The sequence below is a fragment of the Gymnogyps californianus genome, chromosome 1 (genome assembly GCF_018139145.2).
Source record: "Gymnogyps californianus isolate 813 chromosome 1, ASM1813914v2, whole genome shotgun sequence".
NCBI lineage: Eukaryota > Metazoa > Chordata > Aves > Accipitriformes > Cathartidae > Gymnogyps > Gymnogyps californianus.
The window spans coordinates 214,402,511-214,418,219 of record NC_059471.1 but is presented as its reverse complement, the minus strand read 5'-3'; the positions used below and the strand labels follow the sequence as shown (position 1 = coordinate 214,418,219).

Genomic DNA, 15,709 nt, shown 5'->3' with positions numbered 1-15,709 from the left:
CACCCCAAAACAGATGCTGAGCAGGCACTTTAGGTGCACTGCAGGGCCCCGCGCAGTTTTGGTGGCCGCAGTCATTGCGTGCATCCCTGCCTCACTGGACCACAGGCTGTCTGGTCAGGCCTGCTCCTGTTTCCCTTACTCCATTTGTTTGTGAAAATAAATATATATAAATACAGCATAAGCAGATGTTGTTGTCCCTGGAAACTAGGCTTGCTGGGTATGTTTCTGCTGAAACGGCTTCTTACTGGAAAATTAGGTTTTGATTAAAGTGTGTTCTTTTCTTGCGTTTAATAAACAGAGCCTACTTCATGTGCAAGCTTTGGGCTTTTTTTTTTTTTTTACTGGAAACCTAAACCATCTTGCATGGTTTTGGTTTTTCAAATGCCTGATCCTCAGCAAGGGCTGGGTTCCCCAGGCACAAGAGCACCTCGTGGAGCATCGAGGAGAAGACATCTCAGGATGACTCCCCAAGGAGAGACCAGACCCTCGTGAGAGAAAGTCTAACCCAGGCAAAAGTGCAAGGAGGGACCAGCACCCACGTATGAATCCCATAAGGTACTGCTGCAACTCAAGACAACATTTTGGGCATTTAATCCCAGAAACAACTGTTCTGACATTTTTGAGGGGAAAAACAATGACTTTTTTCCAAAGGAAAATATTGACGAGAATAAAGCAAAGGCTTTGCATTTATGTTTTTTGTGAAGGGGAAAAACACCTTTTCTAAATCAGTTCCACCAAAATCTCAACAGAGAACCACAGAGTGACCCCAGCCAATGGGGCTTCACCCCAGGGGAAATCTTCCCCTTAGCAGAGCCCAACAGTTTACCTAAACCACGCCATTTACCTAAACCACGGGGTCACTGCAGAGCCAAGGCTGGGAGCCTCACAGTACGTATGTTCCCTAAGGACCACCTCCACCGCACTCCCGAAAAACCTGAAACAAAAGGACCTATGTTTAACCAAGCATTGATTTTTCCCCTCGGTAGCCTCCACCACTCATGGCAGCCCCAGCTAAACCCAGAGCAGCGCACGCCTCACATTGCCCATTCACACAGTTCTTCTTTGAGTTTCACAACAGAAACACCAGGATAAATCATTTACTCCTGAGTCCACTGTACAAACCTGCCAGCATCTCATCCCTACAAGGTTCTCTGCAACTATGCCTCCAGACCTGAAAAATTATATTAAAATCAAAACGGAAGAAGTTGACCTCAAGCCCAGCAGACCTGGAGATGCTCAGAAACTCTGCATTTGATGAAGTCTACAACTCAAACTTTTTGCAAAGCCTGTCCCACTGGCCAGGCTGTGCCACATTTGCACAGTAGCTCAACAATTTACATTCCCAAAAGACACGTGGGGGCCTGTTACACTCAGGTTACCCTAAAAGGGCCTCACTTGGCAATATTAAGTCTTTCAAAAGTAACTGAAGCCAACACTACATGCAAAAGATTTGCAGTTTCACACAGTAGTGAAAAGACCATTTTCCTTATCAAGACAACGCTATCCTGATGACGCACGAGCAACGGGCTAACTCTTGAATTTTCACATCCCAGGCTGAGCGATCTAAGTCATGTCAAGGAAGGGAAGGAAAAACTACTGTGGATGCTGTAATGAAAATATGTTCTTCTCGGCAGCAAGTCTGCAAGGGGCTACGTGGGGCCGGCGGGGAGATGCCGAGCCACGATACGCTCCAGCGACTTCCAGCTGCTGCAAGCTCCCAAGAGACATCAGAGTCAACCGACATGGCTCCTACTAGGGCAAATTTCAGCCCAAACACCCCCGGCTCTTCAGCCAAAGCTGGCATTATTTCTACCTCCCCTCTTCTCCTCCCCTCTGCCATCATTAGGAGAGCAAAGAAAAAAAATGCTATTTTTTATATACTCGTTAAGTATAATCTGCTAAATGTTCTATGCCAATGCATAAAGCTGCCTACTATGCTAACAGAATATTTAATTGACATTTATTTGCTGACTAGTTATTTATGCTAATGTCACCCCTGCATAATTAATAGTCTGCTAAAGTCAACTTGAAAAGCACACATAAAACACTGCACTAGGAGTCATTTGCAGTATTTAAAATAAAGAAATCCTGCAATCTATTTACATTAGGTCAGTCTAAACTTGGTTTTGATGGACTAAGAGGATAAGGATTGGGCAAAGAAGATTAAAAAAAAACCCTATATACTATTTTAGAAGTATCCACAGTCTTTGACAGTACAACCTGCCAAAGAAGATTTCCGAGTTTCATTTTACTTGGCTCGAGGGCCCAGTTCTTAGCTGATGTAAACCAGCATAAGCTCAGTGAATGCCTACTGATCTTCTCCAGCCTCAAGCTCTTAGGAAGTAATACTTCAGGTGAGCCTTCAGTGAAAGAGCTAAACCAGGGCCAGATCTGCTCTCAATTATACCAGTAGAAAAGCAAACTCATCTCAGATAAGTTGGTGGAGGCAAGCCAACTCCTCACAATGATAAAAGGAGAAGTCCACCCTGCCCATCTGATCCCTCTACCTGCACTGTAATCACGGACCTGCAGGCATAGTTTAAATTTTATTTCCTCTGGGATGAGATTACCAGGGAAAAGTTGGCTTTGGTTAAAAAAAAAAAAACCCATCCATCATCACGTTTTCTGAGAGAGAAGCTCTGGAGGCCTTCATCTATTTTCAGAAACATTATCTTTGTGTCACTCTCTGAAGAACCTGTGGACAAGCTTTGTGGACACAAGTGACCTCCAAGAACGATGCTGAAAGGCAAGTGTATGGGCCACATCTCCACTACCACCCTGAGCTGTGCCCCTCAAAAAAGCCTCCTGTGCACCTAGGGAGTCTTGAATGACACCAAATCCACACCTCGAGCAGAAAGTGACTGCTCAAGGCTTGCTCTTCTTTTTGCTCCTGTCTCACCATCTCCCCTCACTGTTCCTGTTCCCACCCCCTGCACCCCATTTTCTCTCAATCCCACTACCTTCTGCTGTAGTCCAGCCCCAGCATCTGTTCTAACCGCTACATCCATCGATGATTTCATCTGAGCACTAACAAAATGGAAAAATTGGCTCAAGGTTAACTTATTTCTTCCATCTATCTATTCATCCATCTGACATCTTGCACACAAATCAGCTGTGCAACACAGCCAACCACCTTTTGACTACGCAGAATCCAGTGAGTCCTCATGCCATAGGTTTTGACATAGCCAACCAGATCCACTTCTCCCCTCCCTTACACCAGTGATCTCAAACAGCAGGATTTGGCTCTGTGATAGATTCAGATAATGGTAAAAAAAAAAAAAAAAAAAAGTTGTCATTTGAAGGCAACCCGGCTTGCTGTGGCACAAGTTTTATCTTCTTTTTCATCCATACCCTGCCCAGAATCAGATCCAGTACTTTGAATCTGAGTGCAATTCCTCTCCTTTGGCCTGGATCTAGGATAAAAGTTAAGCTGACCTGAGTGAAACACAAAAACCTATTCGAAATAGTGACCAAATGATGATGTTCACCTTCACAGAAAGTCTGGGCAGGCAAAATGCTTTATGTCCACCACTCTTAATGGCATATTTCACTTGATGAAGCTCAGCACCATTCAAGAGGGACTCACTTCATCCCACGATCAGGCTTTTCAGCTTTAATCCTCCTTATATTGGTGTAACAGAGAAGTAAAGGCTGCTCTCCTACACCTAGTCGCAGTACAATTGATCATCTTGATCACCAAATCCAGGTATAGATCGTGTTTGGAGATTTTCCCATCTGTACCAGTTCATTATAAAATCAAAATATAGACCTGGTTCTCTCCCCGCTGTATTTCTTTACATCTCCAGTCTCCCCCATCTTCTGGTTTACACGGCAAGCAGACTCAAGCTCACTGCGCAGATCTGCACACAGAAATGCCCTATTTGAATTTCCATCTGTCAATAACATTAAAGCAGAACCACCGTGGCAATTACAAGTGTACACAATAATCTTGTCGTCCAGTGTCTTTAGCGCATCCCAGAATGCATTAAGATAGTGCCAGCAGAGATTCGGCTCTGTTGGCTCAGCTGTAAATCTGCAATCTGTACAAAAACACCCAAGTGTCAATCAAAAGACGTTCCTGCTCTTCGCGTGGTTCACAATGCATAATTTAGCTACTACGCTTGTCAGGTTCTCCACACTGCTCTTCTACCCGATGGTAAATGTGTTCATGAACCCAACTGTCATCAACAAAGGAAAACAGCACATGGAAATAATAGGCTAAAGGAGGCAAGAGACCTCTTTTCCTTTCACAGTTAAAGGAATTGTTAGTAAGGGAAAGTTTAGAGTTTAATTTCTAATGTTCAACGGGTAAAACATCCCAAGGGACGGAGGATGTTGAAAAACAACCGCATTGGCTCTGTGCTGAGGAGGAGGACAGCGCTTGGGTAAGACATAGGAGGGGATAAAGGCTGTCCCTGTTTCCACGCAGGCTAATATAATGGGGAAATTTTCACTAACTGATGGAAAGTCTCTGTTCCACCCCATCCCTATAGTGCAGAAAACAAATCCTACTATACCACCACAGCCTTGCCACTGTCAAGGAACTTTGAAGCAGGTTGTCCTGCCTCATATGAATTACAATGGCTGAGGGGCCTTGTCAGAAAGGATGAAAATTTCACACTCAGCTACATCAGGCAGTAGCTACCCACTGGTCTACACCACAGTTAATATGCAATAAAATAGAAATCTCTGTCCCAAGACGTGACTTTAGAGCTGATCAGTGCCAAAGCTACAGACCATAAGGACAGCTTCACACTTGCCTCAGCTAGTTCATGAATAAACATCCAATTCATTCAAATGAGTTCTATATTAACTAATTTAAATAATTTTCATTTTGCTTTGAATGGTAAACAGATCTATTCTGCCAGGATAGTTGAGTTTGCAATTCAAATTACACACCGATTTGTAATGAGAAAAATATAATTAATGGCAAAGCTTGAAGTAACTACAATTTTACTCCTTTGATTTCCTGCAGGGAAGGAGGGGGCGGAGGGTGAAGCTCGCAGGCACACACGCACTCCCACCATCCTTTCATAAGCCAATACATTTTATTGCAAACTCAAGTATTTGGCTCGAGCAGTCCTATTCTAGTGCATTGCACCATAATGTCATGGGAGGACATAACATGACTTGACATTACACTCACAGGCACCATGATGCAATACTAACGTCACCCAATAAATAATCATGTAACAGTCTGTAAATTAAATTACTTCCTTCTGTTGGGATCATAAACAATAATTATTTGGCAGCTGCCCCTTAAAAGCTCCGATTGTGCTGAACATTAAATCAAGCTCTATTGATTTGCTAAGCTGAACCGGCCCATTTTTTTCACATCTCTCTCCCATCTAATGAAATTCTTCGTCCTATCACTCTGCACCATTCTTGTCTGGCATCACATTTATAAGATGAGTGCCGATCAGTCCGATCTGATTCGTAAGCAGAACCAGAGTATTGTCCCAGTGCTGGTATTTTGCCTGTTAAACAAGTTATTCTTAGCAGATCTGCTTTTTAACCAAAGCCTTCACCTCCTGATTAAAATCAAACCCTAATGACAGATAACTGGCCCTGGCCATGCTGTCTGCATGGTCTTGCCAAGAGATATCCTCCTTGCAATCAAGATGTGCAGAATCAGGCCCTTAGAAAACGGGTCCATGCAATTTGAAGCTGGCTTTCATTTCTTCCAAAGGTTTGGTAACAAAATAGCGTGCAATGCTAAAAAGGCAAAAAAAAAACTCCACAGAGTTCATAGAGGACATCACGTTCTCTATAACAATGCAAAGTCTGATCCTGCAGGCTTCACCAGCTAAAACTCTCAGCACTGCAGTGAAGTTTGGCTTGTTAAGATACATTCACTGATCAGCAAAGCAGTTAAGCACAGGACAAACTCCAGACATCTGTGTACAGTAAGTCTAGTACTCACAAGCTACTTTTAAAAGCTGGTCAGAGCTCAGTTCTCCCTACAGAAGACAAGGGGCACTCTTGAAAATTCAGTTTCTACCCTGTGGTGTCCCAATGGGAGCTACTATCTTTTGAAAACCCACCTTTGACCACAGGCTGAACCCTGCAGGCAAACACCCAGAGGAGCTCTGCTATTTACGAGCACATTTAGGACCTCTCTCTTTTCCAAGTGAGGGAAGTCCTGAAGGCTCAAATCCTCCTGGGCATTTTAGATGCCTCATTCCAAAACATGACTCAAGCTCTTAAATGCTTAAATCTCTTTTGAAATTACAACCTATGCATTTAATTTATTCTTTCTGAAAACTATACTAAGACATATTCAATAGAGTTTATTCACTGAGAACGAGAGTGGGGGGAAAAAAAACCAAAACAGGGCAGTTGCCCAAATTTAAGACCCTGGTATACAGTTACATCACCCAGCCAGAGGAGAAAGGAGGTATGACGCACTGCACATTTGCAGTCATTCAAGCAAGACAATTCACATGAAGTAGCCACAACCCAAAGAGCAGATTCCAACATTTCTATGAAAAGCAGTTGCCTCCGGTTATAAGACAATCGTTATTTTCTATTACAACAGTCAATAAGATCTCTTACCCCTTGACCCTCGCATTTTGAGATTTAGTTTACAGCACTGTACGCCTTTCTGGTAACATTGATTATAATCCACATAATAAAAGGTAGTTTAAGAGACCAATAAAATAAAATACCTAACCCCTCTCACATCAGCTTGATTTACTAGTGCTAAGCCAACAGATTTCTCAGCCATATTTGTCTTCAAGACTTCTTTTTTTTTAAGCAATCAATCCTCTGTTTATTCAAAATACACAGACCAGAACAAAAAGGTAAGTTTAGCTCAGAGTTCGGCAGACGCAAGGCAAGAATGTCAGCTCTGATTCAAAGACCGTGTCTACAGCTCACTTCAGTGGGAAGTCAGGCAACTCCTACACCAGGAGAAATCACACATGGCACACCACTGGCACATATACTTTTTTCAATGGTCACATGTAACAGAAAGTAAAAGAATAACTTCAGCAGCAGAATCCTTAAATGAGACTTTTCTTACACGCATGCACAAGCTGGAGGCTAAATTCATCTCTTCTTCCCTTGATCCAGAATAAATGGGATATATGGTGGGAATAGGCCTGAGTAACAGTGACAGGTATGCCTCTGCTTGGAGCTACGTAGTGGTAAGGATACACAGCTGTTCTGTTGATGTACGTAGTCAAAAAAACCCATTTTTCTTAAACACCGGGGACCAAATTGTATTATTAACAAACTGTTCCACATGGCCATTCAGTAATCTCCAGCTCTTGCATTCAGCTTTTGTGCACCTAAGAGCTGATAATCAGGACATGCCCTAACCTATGATGACCAAATTTTGCTATCTTTAATCGTGTATCTACCATTGGAATTAAAAGCTGCAAGAATCTGGCAATGGAAGGTTTTAAACTTTCAGGGCAAAACACTTGAGTGCACAGCCAACTTTTGATTTTGGTTACACCCAAACTGATCTTGCTTATTTTAGTTTGTTCTCACTCTGAATTTCATCCTTCCTTCCTACAAGAACAGGGCAATTTTCTCCCTTAACTGAAAATCACAGCTTTACGATTTAGCAGTAAGTTTCCTTGTTAAGACAGCTTCCTATAGAAGCGCCTTCTGTTGTTACCAACTAGGGCAAACACGCCTTTGCTAGAGGCTGACTGGCAAACTGAATCACCCATTGACCCGTGGGGACCTGACCCTGACTGCATCACCCAACACCAGTTAAGGATCTGCAGTACCCATTCCAGATCGATTGGAAGTCTGGAGATTAGCCACCAGCCCAATACTAGAGCATGACCCTAACAAAACACACAGAACTCACCATCTGGAGGCATCAGGACCTTGTTATTCTGTGTACACCAGCCAACCGGGTGAAGATCTGCTGTCATCACGTCACACCAGAAATCCGCCCTGCGGTCATCTCCATAGCCACAGTAACGAAGCAGTAAGAGCTGTCCACATGTTGTAATGATCGTAGCCACCCAATATGTGTCTGGATTGCTCTTGTTGGCCACTTCTAATTTCATCCCTGGTTGGAAACTGCTTTGAAGGCTGATTTCAACCTTACAAAATGAGAAAGGCATGGTGTTACCTTTTCTTCTTTGCAGGGAGACCCCCCTCCCCAGCTAAGCAAGATCATGCTGCCCTTAAAGAGCAGCTCTGGGATAGGACATGAGTTGATTGTGCTCCTTAATCCAACCACGTCCTTCACAATCTGTCTGGGCAGGACCGTTCCTACTTCACTAGCACATACCCCATCACGCAAGGTCCTGCATGCTCTAAAGAGGCCCTCCAGCAGCAGTAACCTCAGCTGCACTACACCTGAGAGAGGACTGGTACCCATCTTAGCATCAGAAATCTCATTAACGCCTGGGAAAAGGTAGGACAACTCAAGTGAAGTTGCATTTCCCACTGCACAGCTCCATCTGGCAAACCACAGGACACATGCAAGGTAGAAAGGCAGGTACTAAGCACCTCTAGGAGTTAAGCCCAACTACAATAATTAGTCATACAACAACACTGAAGCACCTCTTGAGAGGCTTGACAAGCATCAAAGGCTGAATGCTGTACCAGGCAGACCAAGGACAGCATCTCCACTAAATCCATACCGAGCAGCTCAAGCCTCAACCGATCCACTCTCCCAACACCCCGGTAAATAAGGCATGATAATCCATCACTGAAAGAAGCAAATGGTTTGAGTCACTGTCTTGCCATCTGATGGAGATGTCACTTCCATTTATCTCACCAGTGACAGGTCACATGTAAATTGCCTTAGGACACTGGAGATGCCAGTGCATCTCTTCTAGGACACTGCAAGGACTGCTGTGAAACACTAGGGCCTGCTGTAGGCACATTGTATGGTATCTTCCAAGGGGCAGTGGGATGTCTCTAGCTGCTGTTGATAAAGAAGAGGTGGATGCCGGTCCACTGGTTCAGGTGCCAGACTTGCCTGCAGAAGACCATCCAAAACGTAGCCTGTTACTCTCTATGAGATGCTTAACGACAGGTTCTTACAGGTTTCTTAGCACCTTATCTCCTACTGAATCAGAATCTCTCTGATTAACTTCTCACTTAAATGACAGGTTAAAAAGCCTTTTACTCACAAAGATAAATATAATATGGTCTGCTTGGCCACTTGAGGACTTCACACACTTGGGGGTGCCAAGTTGCAGAGAAAACACTCCTCTGGCATGTCAGCAGTACTCCCTCCCTCATCCCACTCCAGTTTACGACAGGAGTGCTGCCCAGCCAAAGCCATTTATTATTTGCAGGTAACAACACTCCATGTGCCTTTACTTGTGTGGGCACTTCCATCAGCATCAATGCCTGGAGTCAGAATAGTTGAGGTTGGAAGGGACCTTTGGAGATCGTCTAAGACTGAAGAAGGTCTGTGACATTTACTACTTTACTTAGTCGTGAAATAGGATCTTAGCTCTTGTGATGCTAAGGGTCCTCATAAATAATCCAAGATACATGTTCCTTTGTAGTTTTCCTCCTTGTGCTCACCATAAGTAAAGACCAAAATGGTATTCTGGAGGCAAGGGACTTGTGACTGGAAATCACATGAAGAGTGGAATCAAACAGACAGATAATATAATCTTCTCTGATGGTTTTCAGGTTCCTGGCCAAGCCAGGGTTTTTTGAGGATCAAGTTTCAGATTGTGAAGCGTAGTCACTAAGGACTGTTCCCAGCACTAACTTGTCTCACATTGACAGTCGCAGGATTGAGGTACTGTGAGACACCACAATCAGCAGGATCAGCAGGATGAGGTGGGCATCTCCATGCACCTAAAGACATCCTTAAGGGCTTCATGAAGCACAAAACTTTCACCTGGATCTGGTATTTGGGTTCGGGCCTGGAGCAGAAACCTGGGACAAGATGCTCTCTCCAGACAGCTACCAGATCAAGGATAAACTCTACAATAAGCATTGCCCTGTAATTCTCCAGTGTAGAGAATTACGGTCCTTCATCCTGCAACACTCCACTGTTGTTAAAATGGAAGCAAAATAGGGAATGGAAGATTGTATTATTTTTCAGATGTAGATGGAAGAGAGGTTCTTCATCACTGCAGCTCCTTACCTCTTCAAAACAAGCCAAGAAACCACCTGGAGACAAAGGTGGCTTAATGGCATGACAGCAGTCATCCAAACAGACTTCTCTTAAAGTAGCAACAGGTGCTTCAGGAAGCTTTCTCATTGTGGCACAACCACACTGTTCCCAAAGGACATCTCTGCCAGCAAACAGACTCAGTGTAAGACAACCCAGAGCATCACAGCTAAAACCCCTCTCTTCCTGCTGAAGATGTCCACATCCTCCAGAGCATGCAGACCAGCCAAGTGAAGCTGGGAGAAGAGCCAGCGCAACTGATGAGCAGCTGTAGCAGAACAGGCTGCTACCTACATCTAATGGGTCAGGTAGGAGGATGAGCAGCACTATCCTCATGGGACTTGCAGCTGAGGACAGAGAACCACCATGATTTGTCGTGGCTTGACACAGATGAAGGCATCACAACACCTTCCCACTAGGCCCCAACATCTCAGACTGCACAGTCTTGTGGTTGAATGACAAAAGATGTCCTGGAAAAATCTACCAATGTGGCCACACGTGCACGCCCTTGACTGTGATGAAGAACTCATACATCAGCTTCATTTCTGTCCCATGTCCTCATGTGACATCACACACATGGAGCTGAAGAGAAGAGGTTAAACAACTGGTGACAGATGGAGAAGCTGGTCCCAAACAACAATACCCTTGACTGTGACGGGCTCTCCTTGGAGACAGCGTCCTTTCTTCAAAGCATGCTCTGATCTTCATCAGTCAAGACTTCAGACACTTTGAATGCTACTTGCACTAACATGGACCAGAGCCATAGACCATGCTGTCACTACCATGGCTGTCTACATGAGCCACATTCACCCAGGAAGAGTATCACCTACCCAAGTACTTGGTTCTCATGCTCCTGAGACAGCATCTCCAGGCAGGAGGCTGAGAGATGGTTTCCTATGGGCCATGCTGAGCTCTAGTGCTGAGTGACCCTGCTAGTCAGTAGATCATGCATTAAGAGGACAACTTTGGAGAAATAATGTACTCTTGTGAGATGAATCGCTACAGGTTGGGATGGACAGCAATGAATAGAGAAGAAAAAATAGATGAAGAGAAAAAAAATGAGTGCATTATAAGCAAAAGGAGAGCAATAGAAGCCCTCAAAAATGGAAAATTTGAACCCAAGGCAGAGGATGAGGCAGTGGCATAGGCAGTGCTCTGAGGTGTGACTGCAGATGATGCAAACACAGAGTTCACCTAACACCAGATGGGGGGCCATTCCTACACAGGTTGCTGCACGCACAGAGGGACAATTTCTCCCCAAAATGGTCAGACCCCACTTCAGTTCTCCAGGGACCCCCTGAAAACCAGAAGAGGGAACGCGTGCAATGCCCGCGAGGCCCAGACGAAGCACGTACGTGTTTGAAGGAGGTGTGGGGAGCAGCACTGGCTCCTGTTTCCTCCAGGAACTCGTCCCAGTTGAAGTCTGCGTCCTCAATGCTGGAGCCCTCATCTGTTCAAAAGCAAAAAAAAAAAGAAGAAAGAAAAGCAGCCTAAAACAAAGCCAAAGAAGGCAAAAGTTGTGTCAAAGAGTTCAGGGTGAGAATAGCAACCAGTATAAACATCAACACAAGGGAAAACAGAAAGCTTGTTTTAAAGATTTGTGCTTATCTGTTTTGACCAGCTCTTACTACGCTTTCAGCAGACTTTGGGACTTTAGCAGCCAACACTTTGAGACCAGAAACGACTCTGCTTTCATGGCAGTGGGGGAACAAACCCGTCATGCTGCAACAGGCACTTGTACTCTTTTATTTTGTATTGGATGACTCTCTTGCTGCAAGGGAGGCGGCTGCCTGTCCACTATCACAAGGGTGCAATGGCCTTGCTCGTGCCCCAAAAGTGGGTCACCCAGCACTGTTAATTACAGCAGTGTCGTAGTGATATTAGAAGTTGCTTCTGTTGGCTGAGCAGTGTGTAGAGCAAACACCCCAACCCTTGGGGCTGGGGAGCCCCATTTTCAGTCCTGCCACCCTTTCTCTCCTTCCTCAGCATCCCTCCACCCAGAAATTTCAGCTGAGGCCCCCATGCCTCTCTCTTCCCCTAAGACTACAGCCGCTTTCCCCCAAATCCCCCCGCACCCCTCACCAGACCACTATTGCCTTCTTGCTCCCTGCACTCGTCCTCGCCCCATTTCAGATTCGGGGCTCTGCATCATGCCTCCCCCATCACACCACTGCCCCACACGATCCTTCCCCACGGTGAAAGACTTGACATTATTACTCTTTCTTTTACTTATTTTTTTTTATAACTGCGCTGAGTAGAGCAGAGCTGAGGCCTCAAACCATTGCTGAAACACACACAGCAATAATTAAAAATAAATCTTCTTTCACTTACAGAAAATCAGCCAAATCTGATTGTTTTCATTTTGTTCCCAAGCAATCCTGCAAACCCAGTTTCATCCCCAGAGCAAAAATATTTACAGTCTAGCAATGAGCTCTTTGCAATAAGCATTTATCAGGCAAACTCTGCGAGACCCTTACCTGCCCGAACATTCATCAGCGTGGTCATGATGTAATTAAAGTGACTCATGACAAACTGAATTAAGAAACCTCCCCAGACAGTTTTATGAAGAAAACGGCAGGGTTAATTTATTGCAATTATTGCTACAGGTCTCCAGTTTTCAGGACCAGAAAATTATGTTGTGCAATGGGAATGTCTCATTATTAAAAGGGGAAGACATAGGTTTTATTTGCTGCCTATGGAGCCAGACATACATAGGCGAGGTGAAAAAAGTGGATCAGAAGAGGGTTTTGAGACAGAGCTGGTGGAGGGTAAAGATCTGTCTGGGGGTTCAAAGAGGAGCGCTGAGCTGTCAACGCTGTTAAACGCTTTGCACACTGCTGCATCAAGTCTAAGGTCTGATTCCTTGCCTTAAACTCAACTAGCCTGCTTAAATATGAAGATGTAAATCAACAGTTAAAGAGGCTACCAGATGACTTTTCAACTCAGCAAGACAAGAAATAACCCAACCCTGTGATTACAACCTGAAAATAGACAAATTCAATGAAGAATAAGGGATGGGCTTTGTTTCGTTTCTTGCAATCACTGCAAAAACCTCCAGGCATAGAAGCTGTCTCTACTGGAGATATTTGACCCAAAATGAGGGGTTTGTTCATTCTTGACTGAAAGATGAGCCACAGCTTAACCACAAGGTAGGAGCTTGGTGCAAAAATCACTGTTTCCCTCATCTAGATCGTGCAGGCAGGCAAATTAGATGATCAGGGAAATTTTTCAGCCTTAATGTCTGCAACCCTGTGGAGTTAATGTTTTAGAGAAGAGCCAGGTCCAGAGATTTCAAAGGCTGAGCCTCTAAAATAAAGTATGTTAGTCCGTGAGTAGGTCGGCAGATATGGTTATCCATCCCAGGCTTAAAATTACTCCAATGCTTAAGCAACTTTTTACCCTGAGCACAATCAATCCTCATCCCACTAAAAGTCAGAAGCATCTGACATGAAAAGCCTAAAGTGCATCCCCTTTGCCTGGTTGCTCCCTGCTTCTGCATCCCTCTGCACTTGTGGTGTTGGATGGGCTGCTCAACAACCCCAAGGACATCTGACATGGACAGGACATTTCCAGGTCAGCCCTGGGCTCTCTTCTCTTCTGCTCAGATACTTCCATTTCAGAGCATGAGGCATTTCCCTCAGCCCATGATGCTCTCTGTATATTCTGGTTTTATTCCTGCTTTTTGCTCTAACCTGCTGGGTGAGTCCAGGCAAGTATCTCCTCTTCTCCAGCCTTCCTCAGTAGTCTTATGGGAAGGAGTCATTCCACAGAGCAGTGGAAGCAGAGATTTTTAGGCAGTTCAGTGTATAACCTCCAGCCCTTGGAGGGAGCAATGTCTCCAGGGTGGCAAAATCTTCTCCAGCATTTGGCAACAGCACGTTAATTACGTTAGCATTACAGATGCTAGTTATGGATGCAACAAGTCCTCCTGTACTTCATAATCTTATTACCCGTGACCTACTCTGCCACGTGCCAACACAGAGAGACTCACTGGCCTCACTGTTCCCACAGCCCCACTGCCAGGTTCATTCACATGCAGTCCAGCAAAACTCACAGCACCTGTTTAAAAAAAAAAAAAAAATCACCCAGATCTCTCCTTTCTAAACCCAAATAGAGAGGCTTCAAGACCCTGGGGGGGAGGCAGCAGGAGAGCTGCAGCCTTCCCTCCCTGTCAGTTCATTTCTGTCTGACACATCACAAGTCTGACTCCTCTACCGTGTTTTATCTGCAGACTTTATCAGGAAATTACTTTTACAAGGTCTGTAAAAATAATGTCAGAGTACTCATTTATCACAGCATCAGTGTTTTATTTTGCTTCGTTTTATCACAAAGGATTTTGAAGGGACTGTAAGTTTCCGAAATGTTTTTTTAATGGACTTTGTTTCCTTCTAGAAATCTTGCAGGGGGGCATCCAGAGCAGAGACAGCGTGGCCCAGGGATGAGACAAGCCCAAGGGACCCAACCCCATCCATGCACGTACCAGTACTGTGCACAAATTTCCTCATCCATCAGAAAAGCTCTACTGCTGAGGAGCAGAGGACACCTCTTCCCAACCTCTCTCAATTGCCTGGAGATCCCCCAATTAAAAGGCAGACAGAGAAATGCAAAGTCTCTTAATATACGACAACAAAGATTGTGCCCGCTTGAGAAGCGGTTATCACAAAGCCGATCTGTTCATCGCTCCTCAAGTCATGTGCTCCAAGAACAAAGTCCTGGCTCTGCTGGAGAGCTGCAAAACCCCAGGTGCCAACATTTCACAGAGTGCCCTGTGAGAGGATAAACTTGGCATTAGGCCTGTATCAGCTCCCTTTCCAATTATTGGTACTTAGGCCCAGTGCTCTTTCTTCCTGAAAGAGTCAAGGCTGGCTAGCCTACGATACGGTGATGTATAAACAAGCCCAGGATGGCAAATAAAATCAACAAGTCATTATCTGTGAGCCTCTCAACAGCTTTAAAGTGCTCGTGCATTGGCACTATAAAAATGCAACTGTTCCAGCTGTTAACAGCCTCCCGGGATGTTTGGCTATGGAAATAAAGGGGATAAAAGACCCAAAACCTGTGGCTCCAGAAACACAGATTTTTCCCAGGCTTCACTGAAGGAGAACATATTTGTGGCAAATTGTTTAGCCATCTTATTATAGCACATAGATACATTCATGACTTTTAGAGTGAATCGAGAACTGAAATGCTTTAGCAGTTAACACACCAAGTGAGGCGGGGAGTGGGGGGAACCTGATCAACCATAAACCTCTGGCATGGCCTTGGGAGAGTCACCAAGATCCGTATCCCCAAAGAAATTTAGGCATCGCAGGCCAGCTCTTCTCATTCCAAAACCAGCGTCTACGGTTGGCCAACTGAATCTCATCCTAGAGGCTCCTACCTCTCTCCCATGGATATAAATGGATCCAATGGTGACTAGATCAGGCTGCAGGTGTCCACTCTGGAAATGTCTGAATTAGAGGACATGAATCCCACCTCGAGAGGGGGGCTCTGCATCATGTGAACAACAAGGATTGAGATGTTTCCCTCTGCTCCAGCCAGGGTTAGCATTCTTCATCCTCAGTGGGGAGAAACAGGCAGCTCCAGATGGCAACTCAA

General features: G+C 44.8%; 1 protein-coding gene across 1 annotated transcript in view; it reads right to left on the bottom strand.

Moving 5' to 3' along the window:
• Positions 1–15,709, bottom strand: part of SFMBT2 (Scm like with four mbt domains 2) — a 102,047-nt gene that overhangs the window by 83,494 nt on the left and 2,844 nt on the right. Inside the window, exons 2-3 of the mRNA XM_050906264.1 lie at positions 11,467–11,561; positions 7,826–8,066 (exon numbers count right to left, since the gene is read on the bottom strand). Of these exons, the coding sequence (XP_050762221.1) occupies positions 7,826–8,066; positions 11,467–11,561 (336 nt within the window). The remainder of the gene's footprint in view (positions 1–7,825; positions 8,067–11,466; positions 11,562–15,709) is intronic.